General features: G+C 41.1%; 1 protein-coding gene across 3 annotated transcripts in view; it reads left to right on the top strand.

Moving 5' to 3' along the window:
• Nell2 (neural EGFL like 2) overlaps window positions 1-26,291 on the top strand; it is a 343,938-nt gene that overhangs the window by 223,690 nt on the left and 93,957 nt on the right. For all 3 annotated transcript variants that reach the window (XM_006974326.4, XM_015993199.3, XM_076556663.1), the window contains exon 14: window positions 7,845-7,970. In XM_006974326.4, the coding sequence (XP_006974388.1) occupies window positions 7,845-7,970 (126 nt within the window). The remainder of the gene's footprint in view (window positions 1-7,844; window positions 7,971-26,291) is intronic.

Here is a 26,291-nt window from a genome sequence, read left to right as displayed (position 1 = left end):
TCAGATATGAAATCATTGATATTGCCAAGTATACACTCCTAAGTACATTAACAAGTGCTGAGAACAGACACTGCATCACCATTAGTGGGGCTCATTGCTCCCTATTCAGTGCACATTGCCCAGGTTTCTGCTCTGTACTATTTAGCACTCATGACTTTGGCGTTCACTTACGTTGGCATTTCTTCAGCCAGAACGTAACCTTTGTCACCTAATACAGTATCTGGAACATAGTGCATGACCATTTTACGCTCAGTGAATAAAAATGAATATTAAAGATGAACAGCTATCACAGAGCTTAGAATTTGCTGATGTGCTCTGTGAAAAGGAAGTAGAACCTTAGTAAGATAGACCTGCAAACTATTTGAACATGGAATCCTCTGTTGCTAAGGAACCATGAACTCTGTTCAGAGCTAATACTCTCTAGAATTCTGCCTGTGAAGTGATACCTAATGAAATGAAATAATAACGGCATGACACTGTTTTCTTGGTTTGCAAGCCCATATATGGCAGATTGTGTGTATATGTGTGCTTGTGGAGTGCATATTCATGTGTGTGCACATATGTGTGGAGGCCAGAGATTAACTTGGTATGTCACTCCTCAGTAGCTGTCTTCCTTATTTGCTTGTTTGTTTGACACTGGGTCTCTCACTGGCCTAGGACTCAAGTGTTTATTTTAGGCTTGCTGGCCCGTGAGCCCCAGGGATCCATCCACCTGTCTCTGTCTCACTGGTTCTGGGATTACATGCCTTTGTCCATCATACCTAGGATGTTTGTTTGTTCGTTTGAGTTTTGCAGGGACTCTTGGACCTGGTGCCTTATTCTTACAGGGTAAGCACGTTAGCTGTTGGACTGTCTTCTCAGACCCCAGAGTCTGTGTTTTAAATTTCTTGGTATTGAATTTTGGAAGAGGCATTAAGCACTACATCGTTGAGCAATGAATGTACTCTTTTTTTAGTCCCAGGCACGCCTAGCTACTGTTTGAGTATTTCTATTTGGCAGCCTATTCTGACTACAGTTCTTTCTGCTTAGCAGAAGTCATGGTAGAAGTTCTACATTCAAGATCATCAAAACATGACCAAAATCCAATAAAGTTTTTTTTTTTCAAGAAGGAATTTGATAAATTTTTAAACAATGAAAGTGCATCTGAGAATTTGGCTCATTTAAGTCTTAGGTTGGTTCTGAAAGCTAAAATACACTGTGGACCAAGTTGGCACTTAGTTTTGCCAGATTGCTTTTCTAGTGCTATCATGTATCTTCAGGAATCTGTATGCATCATTGGAAAGGACTGTCCAGCAACTTGCAATATTAATACATAAACACAGCTTTGTGGGCCTTCCTCTGAAGGCAGGGTGTATGGAATGAAGCAAGGCATATTCTGTTCACATTGCTGATGCGAGATTGGTATTTTGCTCCCTTCTCCCTCAGGACTCTGCCCCAGGCTCTAAGCCTAACTCTTGATGGCTTTTGAACATAGACTCAATGTCTATGAGATCCAAGTTGAAGTTCCTAAATAGTTCCGATTAAATAAGCTGCTTGGTTTTGCTTTATGATCTCGCATCAACACACTGTGTTTTATTTAGCCCTATCATAGCTTAAAAGAGGAGAATCCACAAACAAAAATGGGTCAGGTCAGGATCTTACATTTCTGTGGGCTGTAGATCCCAGGAGGAACAGCAGTGGTGTTAGATAGGTCAGTTTACCCTTGCACAAATTACTCTTATTTATGCTTATAACTGACGTTCTCCACCATGTGTGGTTTTACTAGGATCACATTAACAAAATTAACCTTAATTCACAGCCTGTTTTGCTCGCTTTGTCCCGTAGGATTTTTGTATAATCAAAGTTCATAATGCTTTAAGTATTCTCGGGATGCTTCACAGGTGTTTCCAAGTGTGATTTGTCAGGGTTTGTAGCAAATTCTTCAGGAATGGGCTTTTTCTATAGGATGCTGCCCTTGGAAGGAGCTATAGAACCTTATTCAAGCCAGGATCCATACAGTCTTTCTCTGCCCACTGAAGTTGGTGCCCTGTCTCTTCCAAGAGCTGCACTTGTGGAGATACTGTGGTATGTGCAGTGTGTTTTCATGGTGTTATAGTCTTCATCCTTAGCTTTTTCATTCTGCAAATTCAATTCTATCCTTAGGCACACAGACTTCTTGATATTCACCATGTAGTCCATTCACATGCTTCAGCTCGAGGATTCTAGCTATGTATGTATATTTTTATTTTTTTACTAGTAACTTTTACCTTTATAGCACCTCTCACAGAGGCTAAGTTAGTCATCCACTAATCAAGTTAAGTACTCTAATAATCCCATATCATTCCCTTTATGATCTCAAGACCTTAGCAAATGGGTTTTCATCACATTTTCTCAGACTATTTAGTAGGTAATTTTTAGACTGTAATACTTGTTTTTCCAACCAGTCGAAAGATTCAGAAGTAGCATAGAATAAGGAATAGTATTCTAGAAATTTAGAAAATCTGATGGCTATCCTTAAATTGTCATAAACCAGCCTTGAAAAGCTTATGTATTCATTCTATGGCACTCACTAGCTTCACAGTGTTCCAGACACCTTTCAAGATATTGTTAAGACAGAAATAAGTAATGCATGTCATGGTCTTAACTTTGGTTACATGCTGTACCTAGAGTATATCAAATACTTGTTTTTGTAAATGAATGTTAATGGTACAATTCCAACTGCATTGGTTTGTGTATTGTCTACAACACACAAAACCTGATGTATTTCCTGTTTGTCTGTCAACAGAAAATTATATTAGACTCACCATGGAACTATTTTAAATTAGTTGTCTGTGTTCAATCATAGAGAAATCAGGATTTGGAATATGTTTACATTTTGAAATTACAATTACATCATTTATTCCTTTCCCTCTCCAACCCTTCCCATGTAATTCCCTTTCTCCCTCTCAAAATTATATTTGTGTGTATTTATATTATATATTCAGGACATATTCATATATATATATGACTTTATATATAACATATTATACTATATAGGATATATTCACATACATATGTTTATGAATATTTTCGGTTTTTTTTTTTTTTTGAGATAGGGTTTCTTTGTGTAGTTTTGGTGCCTGTCCTGGATCTCACTCTGTAGTCGAGGCTGACCTCCAACTCCCAGAGATCCACCTGGCTTCGGGGATTAAAGGCATACGCCACCACAACCAGGCTTGAATATTTTCTAAATACAACACACTCAGTCTGTATAATGTTACTTGTATGTATATAATCTCAGGGCTGACCTCTTGGTATTGGATCATTAACTGGGAGATCATGATAAACTCCTTGGGGGATCTTCCCCAGGGAAAACCATTTCTTCTGCTCTCAGCTCCCGGGAGTTCTTTGTGTAGGGTTGCGGGCTCACGGCTTTCCCACTTCTGTGTTAGCATGTCTACTGTTGTCATTGAGATCCTGTTAGGCAGCCCTGTTGATGAGACCTAATGAGTGTCACCGCTCTTACATTTGGTTCTTTCACCCCCTCTTCTGTGCCAGCTGGGGCTGGGCATCACAAGATCTCCTGTGCTCTGCATTTTGATTGGCTGTGGCTTTCTGTAATCTTCGACTTCCGTTGCAAAGGGAAGCTTGGATGAGAACTACACATATCTGTGGATATAAGGATCCATGATTTAGAATGTTTTCCTTTTCATTTAGTTCCAGGAATTTTTTTAAAAATTTCTTTCTTGATTTCTTCTTTGGCCCAGTAATTATTCAGTAACAAGTTGTCTAATCTCCATGAGCTTGTGTATTCACTAGCTATCTGTTTGCTGTCAATTTTAAGTTGCGTTGTGGTCAGATAGGCTGTGTAGAGTTAGTTTAATTTCTGAAAATTTGCTAAGATTTGTTTTGTGTCCCAGGATATGATCTCTTTTAGAGACGTTTCCATATGCTGCTGAGTAGAATGTATATTCTTTGGTGTTCAGGTGGAATACTCTATTGGTATCTGTTAAGTCTATTTGATACGTGATGTTATTTAATTTTTGATATCTCTCTGCTTAGGTATTTTTGTCCTGATGACTTATCTATTGGAGAAAGCAGGGTATTGAATTCACCTGCTATTAATGGGTTATGTCAATCCGTGTCTGAAGTCCATTAGTACATTTTTTATGAAATTGGGTACACTAGAATTTGGCAGGTATATGTTTAGGATAGAAGTGTCTTTGTGATTAATTGCACCCTTTGATTACAGTGTAGTGTCGTTCTTTAAGTCTGCTAGTAAGTTTTAGTTTGAGGTCTGTTTTGTCATTTCTTAGGGCAGTAACAGCTTCTTGCTTCCTGGTGCTGTCTGGTTGGAATACTTTTGCCTGCCCTTTTCCTCAAAGTGGTCACTATCTTTAAAGATAAGATGCATTTCTTGTAGACAGCAGATACTTGGATTTTGTTTCTTGATCTATTCAGCCAGCCTGTGTCTTTTGATTGGAGAATTAAGGTTGTTGATATTTAAAGTTATTATTGAAAGTTGTGTGTTGATTGTAGTAATTGCTGTTGTTGTTTGTGTTGCAGTGGCATTTGTGTTTTAGTGATTATAGCTTCAGTTTTAGTCCTACAGTCTCTTTGCTACATTCATTCTTTACTTCAGCCTGAAATATTGCTTTCTGAATTTTCTTTAGATTTGGTCTGTTGGATATAAATTATTTTAGGCTGTTTATATTATGAAAAGATTTTTTTTCCTCTTTAACTATGGAAGATAGTTTTGCTGGGTATATTAGTCTAGTTTGACTGTCATGGTCTTTTAGGAGTGATAATGCACTTTTCAAGCCTCTTCTAGATTTCAAAGTTGCCATTGAGAAATCAGCTGTTATTCTGATGGGTTTTCCTTTGCACGTGACTTGTGCTTTTTCCCCTTGCAATTTACAATAATTTTTATTTGTTCCATACAGTTAGTGTTTTAACAATGAATATGCTATGCCATATGCAGTTTCTAGTCTGGTCTTGGCTATTTAGTGTTCTGCATTTGGGTATGTCTTTCCTTAGTCTGAAGAAGTTTTCTTCTATGATCTTGTTTAAGATCTGATCTGTGACATTGACCTGGGATTCTTCTCCTTCACCTAATCTTGTAATGCAAAGGTTTTATCTGTTCATGGTGTCCCACATTTCTTATATGTTTCTTTCCTGTGTTTTTGATAAAAATTCATATTCTTTGCTTATTTGGACTTTATTGTCAAGTCCTGACATTCTATTTTCTGCTCTTGCTTCATTCCACTTGCTAGGTGTTCCCTTGAGTTTTCTAGTTGAGTTATTGTGCTTTTAAATTATATCTTTGCTTCATCCTGAGTTCTCTTTAATGTTTCTCTTTATTGAATTCCATTTTCAGTCCTTAGATTGTCTTCATTATGTTCATCATCCTTATGTTTGTGTTGGTTTGGGTGTTACTCATTCATGTTTTTTTTAATTAAAAATTTCCTTTTCATTTTACATACCAACCACAGTTCCCCATCCCTCCCTTCCTCCCATTCCTTCCCACCTCTCCTCCACAACATCCCCCATCCCCTCCTCAGAGAGAGTAAGGCCTTCCATGTGGAGTCAATAAAGTCTGGCATATCAAGTTGAGGCAGGAACCCCCCCACACACACCATATCAAGGCTGAGCAAGGTATCCCTCCATAGGGAATGGGTTCCAAAAAGCCAGTTCATGCACTAGGGATAAATCCTGGTCCCATTGCCAGGGGCCCCACAAACTACCCAAGCCACACAACTGTCACCCACATTCAGAGGGCCCAGTTCAGTCCCATGTAGGTTCCCCAGCTGTCAGTCTAGAGTCTGTGAGCTCCCACTAGCTCAGGTCAGCTGTCTCTGTGGGTTTCCCCATCATGATCTTGACCCCTCCTCCTCCTTGTTCATTCTTTTTATGTTCATTGAGCTGTTTCTTTGTGCCTTCTTTAAAATTTTGCAATTATTTGATGAAGTTTTTTATTGCTCTTTTAAATTCTATATCCTGGGGTTCATCTGGGTAAATGTTATTGGCAAACATATTTCTGAAGGACTGATGGAGTTGCTACCTTGATATCTCACATTGCTTGCATTTTTTTGATGAAATCTGGATATGTGAACTTCTTTTGTTAGTTTTGTGTCTCATATGGACAGATCAAGTTGGGTTAGAACACAAGATTTGTAGACCATGTTGGATCTAAATGTGTATGGCTTAGGTAGAATGAAGTCAGATAATCACAGGCTGGATTGACATTCAGGATGTGAATCTTGGTCTAGTTCTGGAGTTTGTAGGCAGATATGATGCTTGGGGAGAGTAGAATAGAGGGTAGACTATTGAATCTACTCTCTATCCCCATCCAGATAGACCCTGGAGAAGAATATGCAGGATCTGGCTGGGTGGAAATGTTGAGTGTGCTATGGAAGGGGCCTGTTGGTTGTAGGAAGGAATGGGGATACTAGAGGAAGTCTAGAGTTTGGGATTGTATAGGCAGGGGTGGCCAGACCAGGCCAAAGCACTGAGTCTAAGACTTAGACTAGATCTGGGAACTTGGAGAGGGTGCAGGAGGGGAGGATCAGACAGCTAAACCCTGGTGAAGGATGTTCAAGATCTGGCTGGGCAGGGAGACGCACCTAGTGTTTATATTTTTTACTTTTAAATTTTATATGATACATTAATGCAAAGGAATTATGCATATTAATAGTATATTAAGTAATATTTTATGCATGAATACATTATATAATAATTAAATCAGGTTGGATGCATTTATATTTTCAAATCATTGTCATTTATTTGTGGTAAAAAATTTTCAAAATAATTTACATTTCTGAAATGTTTATTATTGTCATCTATAGAGATACAGTGAAGCAAGCCAATAGAACTCCTTTCTCCTATCTAACTGTAACATCAACCCATTGATCAGCACTCCATTCTAACATTTTTGCCTGGTAACTCCATTATATTCCTAGCCTTATCTTTTTGTCCTTGATTCACTCCATCTCCCCACCTGAAGGTGTTAGAGATGCACGCCAGCACTCTGGCTTGCACACAGCGCTGGGACTAGAACTTGGTTCCTTGTGTTTGTGCCTCAGGTACTTTCTTGGCTGAGCAATCTCCTCAGTTCAAAAAAATAGGGTCTCAATAACAAGTATTTAGCAAGTCCTTTAGGTTCCATGTAGAGAGGTACAATTAAATACGGAGGTTTTATCATATAAATTTACATTCTTCACAATTACCACCCCTGATTATTATGTCTTAACATCTGTAAGCTTTTATACTTGAGGATAGAATTAACATGTATGATCTTCCACATTATATTCTACTACTTTGTTATTTCTCATCTGATTCTGGTCTCCTTATTGTAATTCTGTTTGTATTCAGATACTTAGTAGGGTAGTTATTGCTCTGTTTGTGTTTTTAATACACTGCTCTTCTTGGATTCTTACTTTCAAATGAACTCCTTCAAGTTCTGTGTACAGTGAATACTTTATTTACCACTTTCAAGACCTCCCCAAGGTGTGCAGAATAGCCAGTGAGTCAAAGATAACAGTTGGTCAGCTCAGTGACTAAGATTTCAAGATGCTCAGGCAACCTGATTTGTTCTTTCCAACTCATTTTATTAAACACAAGTAGATGAATGCACCGAGGATTTCAAAAGCTATTCGTAATGATGCAAGTCGAAACTGGCAGACCTATTCGAAACTATAGCAAGAACTGCTGATAAAAGCCACTTGCTTTCTGTCTGTGAACATCAAATATTCTTATTATAGGAGATATTTTTGAATGCTCTTTCAAAATGCAGTTCAATTAGCAGCTGTTCCCTATGACAAAGAAAATCATAGGGAAATTCAAGAGTACTGGCCACCATTGACCTCTGCCCTATTTTTTCTTTGTAGACGTTGACGAGTGTGCTGAAGGGCGCCATTACTGCCGTGAGAACACCATGTGTGTGAACACACCTGGTTCTTTCATGTGCATCTGCAAGACTGGGTACATCAGGATCGACGACTACTCATGTACAGGTAAGTAGAACTTATTTAAATAGAGTATTTCTTATCTTGGCCTTCGCTTTTCAGTTTTCTTTTTCTTTTTTTTTTTTTTTTTTTGGTTTTTTTTTTTTTTTTTCGAGACAGGGTTTCTCTGTGTAGCTTTGCGCCTTTCCTGGAGCTCACTTGGTAGCCCAGGCTGGCCTCGAACTCACAAAGATCCGCCTGCCTCTGCCTCCCGAGTGCTGGGATTAAAGGCGTGCGCCACCACGCCCGGCCAGTTTTCTTTTTCTTAAATGTCTAAGAAGTATGTCATAAATGTTTCCTCACAACAAAATATAAAATGGAAATCATTGCATCTTGATTTAACATTTAATTGTGACTCTTCCCTGAGGAAGACAGTACTTGGTATTTCCCAAACTTTACTTGGGAAGACATGAAGAAATGTTTACTCAGCCTCATAGGCCATTAACGACAGACCAAGGTTACAATTATACCCAAGTCTTGCTTAGGGAAACTGTGAGTTTATTTGGCCTACAGAAGCATGATTGAAAGATTATTTGCCTGAGTGTGGGTGATCCTAAAACAGCTAGATCACCGAGAAGCCTCATTGCAGCATGGATGTTCCCCATGGCTATATAGATAAAAACCCTCTCTCAGTTGCAATTTCACACTCATACACTCCGACACCTCCTGAGAGCAGCTGTTTGTAATTCTGCATTTGGGATAGAATTATATACAGCAAGAATGGAGGTGCAGGAAAGAGTGGCTGGATTCTCTAATGACCCTCCCTGGCAACTCCTATAAGGGAACCTCAAGAGACCTAATCTTGAGGATCCCCAGCCTCTCACACAGCTACTCTGAGGCAGATGGCAATGGGCGTTATTCTTGAAGGGAACCATTCCATGACACCCTTTCTTCAGCTCTTATATTCTTTCTGCCCCATTTCCCATGATGCTCTCTGAATCTTGAAGGAGATGATATAGATATTTTGATATTTTCTTCTACTTATGGGAATTGGGACACTGTGTTACAACAATCATTTCTTTTCTGGAATTTGATAGAATAAAAATATCTACACTAACCACCATCACTCACTGCAAGAAGCTTCTCCGCTTCTCTGACCAGGGCTGACAGCAGCAGTAATCTTATGGACATAAACGCCAGTGTTTCAAAAGCAATTTGATAGTTGTGTCATAATTATTGAACAAAAATAAAAAGTAAAAAAACAAAACAGAAAGTAGTGTCTTCCTGATGCTGGCCTATGACCTCCCTAGACATGGGCTTGCCATTGGATTTACCCTGCCTGGTGTGGATTCTCTTCTGTGGGAATTGGATCAAACCTCAAATCTAAGTTTGTGGATAATAGTTGCTTACACTCTTAACACTCATGCCATCATAACACCAGATAGTTACCCTTCCCTGATATGTTCATAGCATAGCCCAAAGATCTGTAGTGAATTAGATTCACTGGTGACATTTCTCCCAGCAGCCCACATAGCTACTCCTGGCACTCCATGAGCTAGCCAGCAAGGCAGAAGCTCACAGCCCAGTCCGCCTGGGATCCCCCATGTTCCACATCCAAAGTGTACAGTACCATGCCGAGTCCTGCTCAGGGATATCAGATATCATAATATCTGATGTTAGTCCATGTACATGAAAACAAATGGTGCAAAGATGATTAGCTTCACCACCACAGGACCCGAGGAAAGGTGAAAATGAGATGAGACATTCCTTTGGTGTCTACCTTTTAATTGGATGACTCATAAAAACAACAAAAATAGCTAAAATCATAAAGTTTGGAGGCATCTAAAAATATGTGTGTGTGTGTGTGTGTGTGTGTGTGTGTGATTTCTGTTCTCTCTCCCAATTTTATATTCTTCATCAGATAAAATGATGCTGTACATAGATTTTCCAGGGAAGAGGGGTCTACCATACTCACTGGCAAAAGTATGAATCTATAACAGGAAAGACATTCTTTAATACTTCTGGCTAATGTGTCATCCCACGTGTTTGTGTAATTGTCCACCCAGTGTTGTTACTACAGTGACCCTACTGTACACAAAATGCTCTTGTACACACCAGAGCAGAGGGAGGCTCATCCTTTAAATCAGACTCTTTACATAAAACATGGGTGAGAAATGACTTCTCTTGCTGTGGGATGTAACTAATACATCTTGCAGGTACAGAAGTATTAAGAGAAATGAAGATGAGTTTGCAGATTCCTACTCTTTGGTCAGTACAACCTAAACATTTATAAATAATGGGAACAATTCCCTTTTTCTTTAATCAGACTTTAAAGCAGATTGAGTGGTGGAGCGTCTTGAAAGAAGGCAACAGAGATGGTTTCTAACATAAAAATAATATAACAGAAGTCCCTGTAAATAATGGAGAATAGAATCCATAGCTTACTAGATTAATGATAATATCAATAAATATGAGTTTCATGTTAATGACTAACCAGAAAACTAAGATCCAACCTGCTGCATCTAAGACAGTGAGAGCTGAAGACATGCTTCTTAAAACGAAGAGTTCTAGTGGTTTCTGACACATCTAAGGAAGGTTTTGACACTGAGGAAGGTTTTGTGGCTGTTTATCCTCCCCATCGATTCCCTGCTTTCCTTATAACCATACAAGCGTGTTCCAGGGTTTGAGTAAGAGGCGGGCACTGATGTTTCCCCGGGGTGCCTGTTTCCAGAGCTTCCTTTGTGTTCTGAGTCTGTGTGTTGGCTGCAAGTCCAGCTGCAGTGAATTCCTCATCAGCTTTCCTCATTATGGCATACTTCCCGTGTTGTCTTTCCATCTCTCACTTCATGTAAGGAAACCTCACCAAACGCTGTTTGTTTCTGACCACCCAGGGAAAATTTCCCCTTACAGTTCCAGAGTATCTCAACAATACGGACCAAGTGTCTCTCCAGCAGAATGCAGAGGAGAGCTGAGGTCATTTTCAGAAGAGCTGCTTTGGCTAAGGTTTTTGTGCTGATTAGAGAAGAGCCAAGACTTTCAAAGTCTGGCAGAGGACAGGAACACATTTCCTTAACGAGGCACTGGCTTTTCCATCTAGCCCATTGCCTCTGCTTCCCTTATGGAGGAGAACCCTTTCTGGCCTTTAAAATTTCCATCTACTGTAACTGGGTCTACCAGTTTAAGAGCTTGTAGCTGTACCTAAAAGCTGGGTTTCTGGAGGTGGGGGATATAAGTGGCTTTTAGTTTTTATCTCTGTGAAAACATTGATAGGCCAGTCCCTTACGGCACTCCTCCACTTGGGAGCCTTTATGCAAAAGGCTCAAAGGTGAACCTCCTCTGTGGGATTGCCTTGTGCCTAAATCCATCTAGCATTTCCTCTCTAAGAGACCCAGTAAGCTCTGGACAGGACTCTGGTAATGTTGCAGTTTAATGTCTGTGAGTGCAGTGATTAGCACCGCCTGCTGCACCTGCAGCCTGGAGTCACTGCAGAGCCCTCTCCCCTCCCCCACTCATGGTTGAATCCCAAAGTTTTCTCTCCTTCCCTTTTGGTGCCTGTCGTTGTAAATATGTTTTTTTCCGGTGTCCCTCTCTCTCTTACTGTTGAAGAGTCCTGGGCCAAACACAATTGGCTCTTTTAACTATGCCCCAAAGACTCTCAGAGCTGCCTGCCTCAACTGAAAATCCATCACAGACATTTAAAGATGACTCCGAGAGCAGTACATGTGACTTTACCCATCTAGGTCTCATCGATACAGAAAGCTTTCTGAGCTTTTAAAACCTTACGCTGCTGCTATGGCAGTTTTGTGTGCTGGCGTAACTACCTCCCATGTTGGTAGAGTGGTGCATTTTTAAAATTCAAGTACTTTGAGCTAGGTTGTCTCTATGCTGCTAAGGTTAGAGGAGCAGAAGCGTTCTTAAAGACAATCTGTCCCAAGCTTCCAGCTTTCTCACTGAGGAAGCTGAAGCTTGCCTACCTTTACTTCCTACCTGCTGTTCCACAGTGAGAGAGAGGCACTGTGAAGCAGTAGGAAAGCCTAGGCATCCTTAGCTGTGATTAGTCATCCTTTGTCTAACTTTCAATTGTCTGAAAATAAATAAAGGGAAAAGATTCAGACTTTATGTAGATGTACACTATTCAATTTGTACTGTTCAATAACTGAACTTTCTTGTAGACTCTTTTGGTTCATTATCTTCAACTGCAAGAGAAATCTCCCAGCCCCCACCACACACAGTCAGAATCGTAAGTCATTAGTAGAACTGTTCTTTTGGTCTCTGACATGGCCACACAGCTATGATAACTCAGATGACAATTTTTACAAATACTGCAGCAGCTAACACTTCTATGAGCACATTAACATAATTTATTTCCAAGAAGATCCTATCATATTCCTAATTAATGATTGGTAATTTCTTTCCTTTCCACATCCATTACGGAAGAAAAATTGGTTTTACCTTCAAGAAGAGGGGTGAGGAGGAGAAAGGAGAGACAAAAAGGAAACGCAGGAGGAAGAGATAAAAGGAAGGAGAAGAGAAAAAGAAAAAGAAAAAGAAAGAAGAGAACCAGGCAGGGGGAGGGGGAGGAAAATGGAGACAGGCATCACATTATGTAACTCAAAACATTTAGAGCCCATTCTTCAGGGTCTTTTCAACAAGAACAATTTTTATGCATTGATTTTTTTTTTTTTTATCTTGGTTACTCTTCTGGACAAATGGCTTTCTTTGTCACGTGGCCATGAATCAAATTAGGTAAATCTGGATTTCTACTGGGAATATCTTCTTGGTACAAGTTGTATGTAATAGACTGAAAATAAAACATCTGAAGAATAAAGATGCAATCAAGAACTTGTATTATCAAGATAGACACCTGAGTGGAGAGGCCTGTGCCTCAGAGGTTCTCCACGTATCTGTGATTGATTGTTACAACGAGAAAGGGTCAATTTTGTGGTTGTTTGCCTGTAACCTTCCTAACACCATGCACTTCCCTAGAGAGGGAACAGTGTGTGTGTGTGTGTGTGTGTGTGTGTGTGTGTGTGTGTGTGTGTGTGTGTGTGTGTGTGTGTGCAGTGTGTGTGTGTGTGTGTGTGTGTGTGTGTGTGTGTGTGTGTGTGTGTACAAGCTGAGGAAAGGCATGGGAGAGTCTTATCCAGCTTAGGGAGTAAGTTGTACCTATTGGGCAGTGATGGTCATTCAGGGAAGGATGCCTTCCCACTTCCCAGAGCTACCTGACAACGCATGGTTTTCTCGTTTGCTTTTCAAATGGACCCTTCATTCTCTTGTGCAGCCCTGAAACTCAGAATTGCATGGCGCCAAAGGTTAGGATAATGCCCAAGTTGAGAAATTCTAAGTTAGGATCCGTGATCAGGGTTACGAGGTACACTTGCTCTTTCACTTTCCCCGCTCCCCTGTGTTCTCTTTGGGCTTTGTGCAGTGAGTGATGCCTCCCTAACTCCTTTAGATACCCAGTGCCCTTCTGTTACCCTGTGCTGACAGGAAGGGACCCTTCTTCTTCTCTCCAAGTCTCACCTCACACTAGTTTCTTTGCTCTTCTTTCTGCGATTAAATGCCTTCTTTTTATTTTATTTTATTTCTGCTTGCGTGTATATCTGTGTACCGTGTGTGTGCCCCATGCCTGCAGAGTTCAAAAGAGGTATCGTATGCCCTGGAACTGTAGTTACAGACAGTTGTGAGCTACCATGTGGGTGCTGGGAAGTGAGTCCTCTGGAAAATCAACCAGTGCTTTTAACAACTGAACCATCTCTCCAGGCCCCTAGATCATTTTCAAAGACACAAAAAGTAACCCTAAAGGAAAGGAAGTGGGTTTCAACCATGTCAACTATTTAAAGATCTGGTTGTACATGTGGATGTGTGCCTGTAATCCAGCACAGGAATTATATGTGCATTCTTAATAAATGGCAGCACAGATAAGACAAATCAGTGGTGAAAGAAGGTGTCTATAGGTGTGTAGGGACAGCCAGGCACACACATGGAAAAATAAAATTAGAGTCATCCTTCATACCATAAAGTATTAAATGACTACGGCTACAAATGTTAAAACTACAGAAAGGCATCCTAGATTATCTTTAAAACTTGGAAGAACCTTTTTATTTATACTACTCATTTTATGTATGTGAGTGTTTTATATGCATGTGTGTAAAAAGGAGGAGGAGCTAAGAGGAGAGGAGAAGAAAGGAGAGGAGAGGAGGGAGAGACAGAGAGACAGAGACAACAAACCTGATCTTAACTTAATTTAGGTGAATGGTTGTGCTTTAATAGAATTCCAGGCCTCCTCGGCTGAGACAACATAGGGATCCTTGGGGCCCCCAAAGAACTCTGTTTAGATTCCTGATCAATGTGCTTCAGCTGGAGGTGACTACCACTGCTGTCCTGGGGCCTTCTGCTGCTGGCCTTGGTCCCCGCTACATATCTCAGCACAAAGAATTCTAGTAGACATTGGACTTTTGCTGTTGCTGTTAAAGAAAGTACCTTCTTCAGTGCTCTTTCCAGGGAAGTACTTAACTTTCTACAGTATTTGCTATGCCTGTGCTGACACTTCATAAAGCATTGGGGCCCCTCAGTTTCTAACATCTGACATGGTCAGTGCAGCAGAGTCTCTAACAGGAGTGCTCAGGTCCTGTCTGTTAGGCTTATTTAATGTGTTCCCTTTATAGACAGAGTGGGGCGTTCCATCGTGATTGGAGTTCTCTTCCCTTTGCTTTGTCGCTCTTCAGGATGCTGTTGTCAGGACAGACAATGATTTACTGCTGGGAGACAGAAGCAAGGTTTCAAGCCAGTTCTGAGCCATGTCTGTCCTTTCAAGTAGCTGCCATGTCTGTTTCTTAAACCTCTCTATCAACTGTTAGAGAAAGTAATTTGCATAAGGCACTTAAAAATATTAATTTGGAAATTGCCAGCAACATTGCTTTTGTTCTGCCTTTTTCTAAAAACAATTGAAGCCAATGCTAGTAATTTTTGTATGAATGAACAATAATTTTATCATTAGCTATTTCATATGGCCTTTGATGGATTTACCAAAGCTACAATACCGAACCCTGAATGAGACACATAATTCATTGTGTGCATCTGTATTAAGGCAACTACCAGTGTATAAATGGTAAAGTGTTGAGAATCCTGGGGCAGTAACATAGAGGACAGAGGCCACAAAAACCCCTTGGTAAGAAAAATTACAGGAAGTGGAAATAGCTTTCACAAAATATCCTCAATAAAGCTATTTTAGATATAAAATGCCCAGCTCAGGAGAAATGTTTAAAAGGCATTAGCTGCCTTATTATTGAAACTGTTGTTACTAGACAAGCTCTTTTCTTGAAGAAATGTTTTATTTCTCTGGGACTGTTCTGTCTCAGTGCTTTTCAGTGGTTACTTTTAAATTGAGTCATTAATTTCATAAAGTAGACAGCTTCCTTGGAAAGTTGGCCTCAACTGTTATTATTTATTTAGCTGTCCTTACTTGGTACCTGTGAATAGGGACCTAAAAAAGACAATGAAATTCTCACGTAAATAGAGAGCAATTTCTCTGGGAGTGAAGAATCCATTGTACTTCCTAAGCTAGGGAGGTTCCTATTATTGTAGAGACTGGGTGGTGAACCAAGGCTAGATGGAGGCACCTAAAACCTTTCTGGAATACACGCCTGCCCAGAGTGGAGAAAGAGACCACCAGGGAGTCAGTGGGCTTGATTGAGTCTCAGGAAGACAGGTTTGATGAGTCTGGTTTATTTGTTATGGATTTATTTTCTAAGCAATCCCAACAAACCTATTGTCAGACAATCCTGTCATATGACTGAGTTGCCACAGCTGTTGGAAAACTTTTTTGTGACTAATTCCTCCATCTCTTGTGTCCTTGGAATCAAAAATTATAATAAAATTATAGTATATATCAACCTTTACATAAGACATGAAATTTAAATCAGACAATTTTAAGTTTGAAAATTCACAAATATATCCCCTGAAACAAAAAGATGTCTCACTTGCTTCCTGCAGCTCCCCATATATTATTATACATTGTTGATGTGATTGAATAACTTAAAAATGCAAACACAAAGGTTATTAAAGCAAATTAAACAGCTTTGCCCCAGGATTACAAGAATTAATGATGCAAGCTATTTCTAAAACCACCACCTGAGGCTGGCGATGCGGCTCAGTGGGTCAAAGTGATCACCGTGCAGACGTGAGGACCTGAGTCTGAATCTTTAATATCCACATTCAAAACTTGGCGTGGATGCGATACCTGTAATCCATCTTGGGGTGCAGATACAAGTGGACTCTGGAGCCCATTGGCTCAACAGTGTGGATGAAAAGCCAGGCTTCTGGTTCATCAAGAGGAGCTTTCTCAAGGCAGTATGACAGCGAGTGACAGAAGAAGATACCATATGTCTTCCTCTGGCTTCTATATACCTGACCACTCATGTGAATGAACCACATATATGCAGCACATCTCACACATACACACACACACACACACACACACATACACACACACACACACACAAAAGCCCATGCACACATGTGCATGCATCTATACATGCAACACATCACACACAAGCACATGCACAATACATACATAGTACATCTTACATGCACACAGATATACACAACACATCATACACATGCACATACACACAACACATCACATACATGTGCACTATGCACTAATACACATTCACAAACAAATATGTGCATGCACATATATATATATATACAACATATCTCACACATATATGCAACACATCATGAACTCACACAGATACACAACTCATCTCACGCACACATATACACAATACATTCACACACACACACACATACACACACACACACACACACACACACACACACACACACACACACTATAAACTAAAAACTATTACCCTGGAAGCATTTCCAGGAGAGTGTGTACCACAGTTAACAGCAAGGGTTGATGCTTAGGGAACTACAGACAGTGGTAAGAAAACTTGCAGAAATGAGATGTGTCTGCACAGTTAGCAAGAGGTCAACTACAGGCTCATCTCCTTTCTGAAACACATAAGTGCATGCATACAATTAGGGCTCAGCTCATAAGGGAACAGGCTCAAAGGCTCAGGCAGGAGAACTGCCATTTGGAAGATGTAAAGCTTGGGAGGAATCTGTTCTGAATCCTTCAGTGAATGGAGGAGGCTCCTCTGCTCAGGCAGCAGTTTGCAGGCCTGTCAGAGCCTCTCTGCTCATCACTGCACAGCAGCTGCCCTACCCAGCTCTGACCTCCAGCCTAGCTGGCTACAGTTCCATCTTCAGGTTCCAGAACTATGGAGCCACTCTAGCCTGCCTCTCTGAGAGCCCACCTGTGCACTGATCATGTAGATGACAGGAGAGGCCTCATTAGCAAGCCTCTCCTTCTTAGACTTGGTTAGTCAGGAAACCCTAATTCGCTCCTCTTCCAGATGGATGTATTGTTTGAATTATCTTTCAAGATTTTTTTATTTTAATGTGAAAAGCATGGAGTTGAGAATTCACACAGGGGCATGCAAAGACTACCCATTCCAGCAGGGTAACAATAGCGGTGTCTTAGCAACAGATGCCTATGGGGGACGGGATTGCTGAAGCTCTGTGGAGGCCATCCATCCCTTCTTGATTGCTGACAGACACTCAGACCTTCTTGCTCCCTCATACTTTTGATCACTCCGTGGTGGAGTTCAACTTCCAAGTCAGCTGCTGGTCTAATCCCGTGGAAGGTGACAGTGCCCAGTCTGGCTTCCCTGTGGAAGGTGACAGTGCCCAGGCTGGCTGTCCCCTCTCATTCCCCAGCGCAGGGCACCTGGGTAGTGTCATAGCTACAGCACACCATGCATTGGGGATGTGGGGATGAATTTTTCCTCATATCAAAATTCTTGTTTTTTTCTGTGTTTCTGCTGGCGTGACGCACATCCTCATGGTCTGGATGAAAAACAGGTTCTGCTGACTCTCTTTCATCCCTTACTCCTGCTTTATATAATTTCTGCTCCTCTTTAAGAGGTTTCCTTTTGCATAATTAATGTTAATACCATTGGGCTAGTTATCTACTGCTGTATATCAAAGAGCCTTAAACATAGAAACTTAAACAACACACACGGTACCTTCCAGAGTTGGTGTAGTGAGGACCTGGGCACTGTAGAACTGACTGGACAGCTTCAGAAGCCCTCAGGCTGCTGTCAGGGTGTTGGCAAGAACTGGGGAAGAATTTGTTCCAAATTCACCTATTTCATTGTTGGCTAATTCAGTGCCACACTGGTGGCTGATGGTAGATCACCCTTAGCCCCTCACCACATAGACCTCTAGTATAATAAACATCTCCATCCATCAGAGCTGTTGCAAGAATGAGCTTGCTAACAGGATGTAATCACTGTCTTCATAATCTAAATGCAGAGCTGGCAATCTGTTTCCTCTCTCATAGTCTATTGTTATTAGAAGCAAATCACTGGGTATATCCCACACTATGAGGGGAAGGGGTTTCACAAAGGCATAATACCACTCCATTCACTATACTGTACACATTGACTGCATGGGAGAGATAACACCCCCAACTGTGTTAAGTATGAGTAAGCAGCATCAAGCTGAATAAGAGGAGAGAGCTGGAGCATTAAAAGTCTATTAAGAGATATGTAATACATGAAAAGCTCTTACTGTATGTTTCTTTTATTTTCTCTCCACTGGAACTGTGATATGGGCAGTGGTGGGATTATCATCCTATCTAATAAATGTAGTCTAACTCAGCATTGGAGTGCAGTAGAGTGTGTATAGTCAGTAATAATGGAACATGGAAGGGTACTATGGGAGCCCAGGCAAAGCCATTGGTGATCTGGGAATCCTGGGTAGACATACTAAGTGACATCAAAATGACGGTTTTTACAAGAGGTCATTTGTATGGACATCTGCTGGACAGGCAGATCAGTTTTCTTCGGTGGAGGGACCCTGGGTTTGCCAACCACACTCAGGAGCAGGGCCCATGCCTAGGAATAGTTGGCCAAGGCCAAGCAGACTCCATGGGGCTTTGTTTCTGTTTGTTTGTGTTTTCTGCACATTTTGCTTTGTTTGGGTAATTTTTGCCTAATTGGCTTTTTGTTTGTTTTGATTTTCATTTTTTGTTTTTTGTTTTTCCTTTTTTGAGAGAAAGAGAAAGAGATAGAGATAGAGATAGATAGATAGATAGATAGATAGATAGATAGATAGATAGATAGATAGATAGATAGATAGAGAAAAGTTGGGTGATTAGGAAGGTGGGGCAGATCTGTGAGGAGCTGGGGAGGGGAAAGAATATGATAAAATATTGTATGAAAAAGATTTAATAAAAATACATTAAAAAGAAAAAATTAAGATTTTTTTTGTCATTGAGGAAGAAGTAAGAGGAAACATTTTAAGAAATAAGAAGAGTAGGGATGAAAGGTTGCTTGGTGGTAATAATCTTAGGGTGAACGGAATAGCGAGAGATGAAGGCAGTCTTGCAGAAGATGCAAAGGCGTGTTTTACGGTTTCTGAAGCACCCAGGCGATCTCGGAAGTTCCGATGAAGGTCTGTGTTGAACTGCTGGTGCTTTCTTTTTGCCATGTACTACTGTTTGTCTTTCTGGATGAAAATCTGTTTATTGAATTGACTATTCTTCCCACAGCCAGTGCTGGCCTCCTTTAAAGGGGAGAGGGCTTTCACTTTCAAAAAGACAGAATACTTGCCATTCTTGGAGCTCTGTGAAAACTTATTTTCACTGTGGACTAATAAAAACTCATTTTCCAAATTTGTAGAACCAAGCTGTATTCATTAACTATCTGAGGCGAGTCTTAAGAGCAGATTTGTGTGTATATCTCCATCCATTCATCCGTCCATCCGTCCATCCAGCCAGTCATTAATGGTGGAGAAATCAAAACAACGGCAGCAGAACGCAGGCAGAACAGGACTACAAGGTCCGTGGCCTCTCGCTAATTTAGCCGAATCAAATGACATGCTCTTCCGGCCCAGTTTTCCCCATGAGCATTCTGTCACATTTTGGCTCATGACTGACATCTTAGTTAAGCCTGTTAAATCTGACTCCTTATTCTATGCTCAATTGGCTATGCTCTAGGGCAATTTACCTCAATCTCTTCACCTTCAAAATGGTATTTCACACGTATTGTATGCTGTTTTTAAGTACACGAGAGGGATTACACTCAGTGATTAGCATGAAAGATGAAGACAAGGGCCTGAGCAGTAGCGAGTGGTAGCATCTGGCTCTGTTCACACCCTCATATGCAGTCCCTGTGACCTTGTGACCTTCTGTGGCAGAGGGGACCTTTCAGATATGAGTAAGGATAAGGACTTGGAAACAGAGCATCTTCTTGGATATCTAGGCGGGTCCACCATCATCATGAGTCACTAAGAAAGAGAAATCCTTCCCAGCTGGTGTCAAAGTGAGCAGCAGATTCAGAGACTACCAGGGAGATGTGGCACAACCAACCGTGGGGGTGAGGAAGGGTGTGAGCAGGAGTAGATATGGCCACAGATGCAGGAGAAAACCAGACCCTGCTTTTCCCCCAGTTCTCAGGAGCACCGCCCTGTGCCCACTGACTGCAGCCAAGCCAACCTGGGAGGACTCCTGTAGATGCCCATGTTATCTTAAGCTGTTGGTTTTTAATTGCTGTAATGGGAATAAAATGAAAACAGGAATAAAAGTTAGCACACTGCCCTTATAACTAATACTGGTGAATTGTCTGCAACTATATCTTAAAGGGATACTCCATTCCCATGTTTTCCTGATTATTAAGGAGAACTGGTAATTTTGGAGCAAGTGTGGTGTCTGCAGGGAGAGTTGGAGGCATAATCCAACCAGGGGAGGGGGTTATATTTATGCCCAGACTCCTTACTTTCATGATTAGGTGGATTTTTGTCTTATTTTCTTTTGCTCTAAAAGTTAAGGGTCTTGTTATTCCAAAGACAATTTTGTCTAGCTTCTAGTAATACACATACACAACAATCACCTAGAAATAGGCCATGAATTTACCTCAATCACAGGAAATTAAAGGAGGATAAGAGAACATCTCTTCTCTGCCCCCTTTTAAAAGGATTTCTAACTTAATAACAGGAAGGACCTAGACAGACAGCAGAGTAACACTGTTTCTGGATATGCAGTGTTATGGGGATTGCGTGCAGTCTTCAGAACACAGGGTTTGAGGGTAAACATTTAATTCAGGAAGGATTCACACCAGCAAAGCTCCATCTGAGCCACAAATCAGGGACCTGTGGACCACAGTTGGCTTTCAGTGGAGATATATTTGGCTTTGGGGGCATTTTAATGATTCAACACTCAAATAGTTAGAAGATTTCATTATAAACCTGGATTTCCAGCCAGATTTTTCAGATTGTTCTCCAATAGTTCTGGGTCTGCATTGCTGCAGCAGAGAGGACACACAGAGACAACCCGCCTGTGAGTCCTTCCCCTCATTTTTAGTTCCTGAAACTGCAGACTTCCACAAAGAAAGCTGATGTTCATAGAATGCTGGTGGTCCCATAGCCACGTAGCCTAGCCTGCTGACCTGACCTATCTAATCAGCAAGACTCTACTTCTTGACTTGTGATTCATAGATGATTAGGAATAGGCTCACCTAAATGCATGGAGTTCTAAATACAGAAGCAGTGTCAAAGGTGTGGCATTTAACTAAGTCCTGTCTCTGCCAAACCCTTAAGTAACACTGAAATAAACATTAGAAGAACTACTAGACATTAATAACTTTTGAGTCCATCTGTTTTCGTTTTTCCTAAAAATTACATTATGGGATTGGTGAAATAGTTCGGTCAGTAAAGCATTTGCTATGGAAGATTGAGGATGAGTTCAGTCCCCAGCACCCTATAAAAAGCAGGGCACAGTGGTAGTGTACGCCTGTCATTCCAGTACTGAGAAGGCAGAGATGGGAAGATATGTGTGAGGAGGTCTTGCAGACCAACTAGACTAGCTGCCTGGGCAGTTCCAGGCTAACCCGAGGCCTAAAGTACTTGGCTCCTGAGAACCAACGTCCATAGTTGACTTCTGGCCTCATATACACTCTCACACACGTGTACATACACCTGTACAAACAAATGCCCCTTTTGGGACATGCACATAAAACCCAACATAAACATATGTACATACCCTGACGCTGGCATGAGACTGTAACACTAGGAGGCCCAGTGTGGCTCCATTTCTGTGTGTTCAGAATCTTTAAGCTTTCTTAGGTCGATGTGGATCAATGCTCAATGGTTAGCTCCAAATGTAGCTGGAAATTTCTCCAGTCCCACACTGCCCCAGGGTCCCGCAGCTACTTATAAAATAATCACTCAGAGGCTTGTATTAATTACAAACTGTATGGCCTATGGCTTCAGCTCTGGCAAGCTAACTCATTCATCTTAAATTAACCCATTCCTATTAAATCTATATTTTGCCATTGTTGCCAGTTGGCTGGCATCTTGTTGCTCCTTTGGCAGCAGCCTGATGTCTCTCCTGTCTCTGCCCTTCTTATCTCTGTATCTCTGCTTGGATTTCCTGCCTGGCTGAAAGCTTTCTTGCCATAGGCCAAAACAGCTTTATTATTATTCATTGAGAGACACACATATTCACAGCATACAGAAAGACATCCCACAGCACATACACACATGCACAAATAAAAATTTAATTATAATAATGTTGAATGATAAATTTTCAGATAGAATCCATAAGCTATTACATATCAATGGACCAATTTTAAAAGCTCCTGGATAATTAATCCATTGCCAAGCTTGTAGCAAAATAAAATGTTTAGACCAACAAACAGCACTGTTGATAAAGCAGAACCAACCATTGACTAGTGGATGTCTAGGTTTTGAATGAATCTGCCTGTCTGGGTTTCCATAACAAGATACCAATGGTAGACATTTATATTTTAATTTCCTGGAGGTTAGAAGCCCAGGATCAGTTTTTTACCTGACTTATTTCCAAGGAATGTAGCCAGAAATTTTCTGCAGTTGAGCGGAATCTCTCCCACCCATGTCCCACAGCCACTTGGTTCCAAATGAACACACAAAGACTTATATTAATTATGAACTGTATGGCCTAATGGCTCAGGCTTCTCACTAACTAACTCTTACATCTTAAATTAACCCATTTCTATAAATCTATACTTTGCCACGTGGCTTTTGGCTTACCAATACTTTACATCTTGCTTCTCCTGGAGGCGGCTAGCAGCGTCTCCTCTTGTCTCTCTTTCTCCTCCCTCTCTCTCTACTTAGAATGTTCCTTCCCCAGATGTCTATTTTGTTAAAACTTCTTTTTAACATTTGCTTCCCTCCCTCTCCCCGGGAAGAAGATTGTGTGATTTGATGTGTTAGCATTTTCAGGGTTGACCTCTGACCTCTGCCTAGCACTCTGATTATCAGGTGAAATCCACCAGCCTCTGTCTCTGGAATGCTGGGATTAAAGGCGTGAGACACCAAGCTGATCCTCTCCCTCTTCTCAACAAACACTTAAAAACTCCCTTTGTGTTCCTCATTTGTGCCCCTAACATAATGAAAGCCAGGGCAATAGCCTGGCATCTCCATTTCCATTTTTAATCTGTCTCCTCTTCATTGGGTCAGACTCCTGCTTACATATGGGTAGGTCATTGTAAGCATATCCACCTAAAAGCCGGTGAGTCCTAAACTATCTTCTTTTTTATCGAAGGCAGTCTTTAAGTGTCTGTTACGAAGGTAGAGAGGTCCAGCTTGGTGCCCCATGTCTTTAGTCCCAGCACTTGGGAGGCAGAGGCAGGCTGATCTCTGAATCTGAGGCCAGCCTGGTCTACAGACTGAGTTCCAGACCAGCCAGTGTTATACAATGAGACCCTGTCTAAAACAGCCAAAAAACAGCAAAAGAAGGAGAAATAGGAGGAGGAGAGAGGAAGAGAAGAAGGCAGGGCAGATATGTTGTTGTGGTGTTCTCCAGAAGGCTGACCACTGTTCTGAACATTATACAAACGTAAGCATTGCTGTTCTGTTGGCCATGTCTTAGTCAAGCCTTTGTTGTTCTTGTCCAGTGTCTTACTTGCTCTTCTATTACTGTGAAGAGACACCATGATCAAGGCCACTCTTTTCCTGTTTGTTTGTTTGTTTTTTTATGAGACAGGGTTTCTCCGTATAGCTTTGGTACTTTTCCTGGAACTCACTCTGTAGCCCAGGCTGGCCTCCAACTCACAGAGATCCGCCTGCCTCTGCCTCCTGAGTGCTGGGATTAAAGGTGTGTGCCACCACCACCTAGCCTGAAGCCACTCTTATAAAAGAAAACATTTATGGGGCCTTGCTTACAGTTTTAGAGGGTAGTCCATTATCATTATGGCAGGGAGCGTGGGGCCATGCAGGCAGATTCTGGAGCTGTAGGTGGGAGCTATATCCTGATCTATAGGTGGAGAGAGAGAGAGACTCTAGGCTTGACATGGGTTTTTGAAACCTTAAAGCCCACCCCCAGTAACACACTTCCTCCAGCAAAGCCACACCTCCTAATCCTTTTAATCCTTTCAAATAGCACCACTTCCTAGTGACTAAGCACTCTAATAAATGAGCCGATGGAGGCCACACTTATTCAAACCGCCATGCTCAAACAGGTTCCGCTCTCTCACTGCCTGTGATTTTTGCCTCTTCTATTTAGTTTTCTCCAACTTTGTGTTCCCATGCTGTGGGTTCAGATCCTTCTGTAGGAACTTCAGTGACTTCCCAATGCCCATCCAGTGATAACATGACTTCACACGGCAGCCCTGATTTCTGCTTTTTCTCTGCAGCTTCTGAGTCCTACAGACCACAGCCTTATGACTTACCACTTGCAATCTGCTTTTTCCTTGTTACATGGTGTTCTTGGAGGACATGGGTTGTACCTTTTTTTTCTCCTTCATGTAGAAAATAACTCTGCCTAATAGATGAGAAATCTGCCCCAGATAAGGAATAATTTGCTTAAATTCTTGGATTATATAAATAGAGGATCGTTATCAAATGAAGATCGTGTACATTGGCTGGTCTCTTCTTTCTGCCTTTCCCAGAAAGGGAAACCATGGCTCGAGTGGATGTGAACTCTGTGTGTCTCGGGTTCACACATCAGGGTCCCTCACAGCTAGATTTTTGTCCCAGGCTCCTCTCACCAGTCCTTCACTTTTCCCTGAGCTCTCTTTATTTCTATTGGTTTCTGATTCCTTCTAGCTGATTGGGAGGACCATGTGCTATTACATTTTCATGGTCCAGGCATGGTATACTTTTACCTGAAGTACTGCGCTAACTAATGAGATGGGTTAACAGTGTTAAACCCTTCATTTTTACATTCACACTTAATCCTCTTACCATCTTGTATATCAGCACTGGTGTTATTTCCAGTTTACTTATGAAGGAAAGGAAGTCAAAGATGTTTATGTAACATCTCAAATTAGTAATTTATTGCCTGGCTTTGAATCCTGTTTGTATGCTAGAATTACTAATGGTGTGACCCTCAGGTACTTGCTGAACTCTGTTTCCTCCTCTAGAGAACAGAAATTCAAATAGTCACCATTGTTTCATACTCTGTACAAAGTCTAGATGAGTCTATGTATACATAAGAACTTTATGGTAGTGGGGACATATTCATTTTAAAGTATTTATTAAATGCTGTTCAAAGATGTGTTCAACATAAATATAACTAAAATCTAGATTCTTGGAGTCTAATATCTACAAATGGAGGTAGGAATACATTCATTTATCATCCAACTAACATGGTGTCCTTCTGTGTATAGGGCCAATCTGTCCCTATCACAGCAGCCACAGCAATAATTTCAAAAGTAAACCTGGCTCATGGTACACCCCTGTTTATTATCATAAAAGAGATAATGAAATAATTGTCATACAGAATTATAAGCAACATGCTCTGGTCATTTGTCTATGTAAAATTATAAAGAGGAGGCTGTAGATAGCCTGAGAGAGGAAGAATGTATTAACCCACCTGGGCTGGAGTTGGGAAGTACATAGATAATGCTATCACTTGCCAGATAGGGAGCATAGCCATGGATAGCCCTATCACTTGCCAGCTAGGGAGCTTAGCCACGAATAGCCCTATTGTTTGCCAGCTAGGGAGCTTAGCCAGCTGCTCATCTTGCCGCATTTTTCCTTGGATAAAGTGGAGAAATCACACCTATCTTTGCAGGATTGAAAGCAGTAGGTGTTTAGAATGTCTCTCATGGCAGCTATAAAGATGATGGTGGTTATCCAGGTAACCATACAGGTCTACTGAACTGCAGAGTAGATTGCTGTATCCATGAAGCAGGCTGGAATTAAGAATAAGAAACATTTCTCTCCCAGTCTTACCCTTGCTTGCTTTGTCTTCCACGCACATACTGTAGCCATGGAACGAGAGGCTATCTGTTATCCTTCAATCATTCCTCACACACAGGTCATGTAGATGCC

The sequence above is a fragment of the Peromyscus maniculatus genome, chromosome 20 (assembly GCF_049852395.1).
Source record: "Peromyscus maniculatus bairdii isolate BWxNUB_F1_BW_parent chromosome 20, HU_Pman_BW_mat_3.1, whole genome shotgun sequence".
Lineage (NCBI taxonomy): Eukaryota > Metazoa > Chordata > Mammalia > Rodentia > Cricetidae > Peromyscus > Peromyscus maniculatus.
Note: the sequence above shows the minus strand (reverse complement) of the source record. Positions and strands in the feature narration are given on the sequence as shown.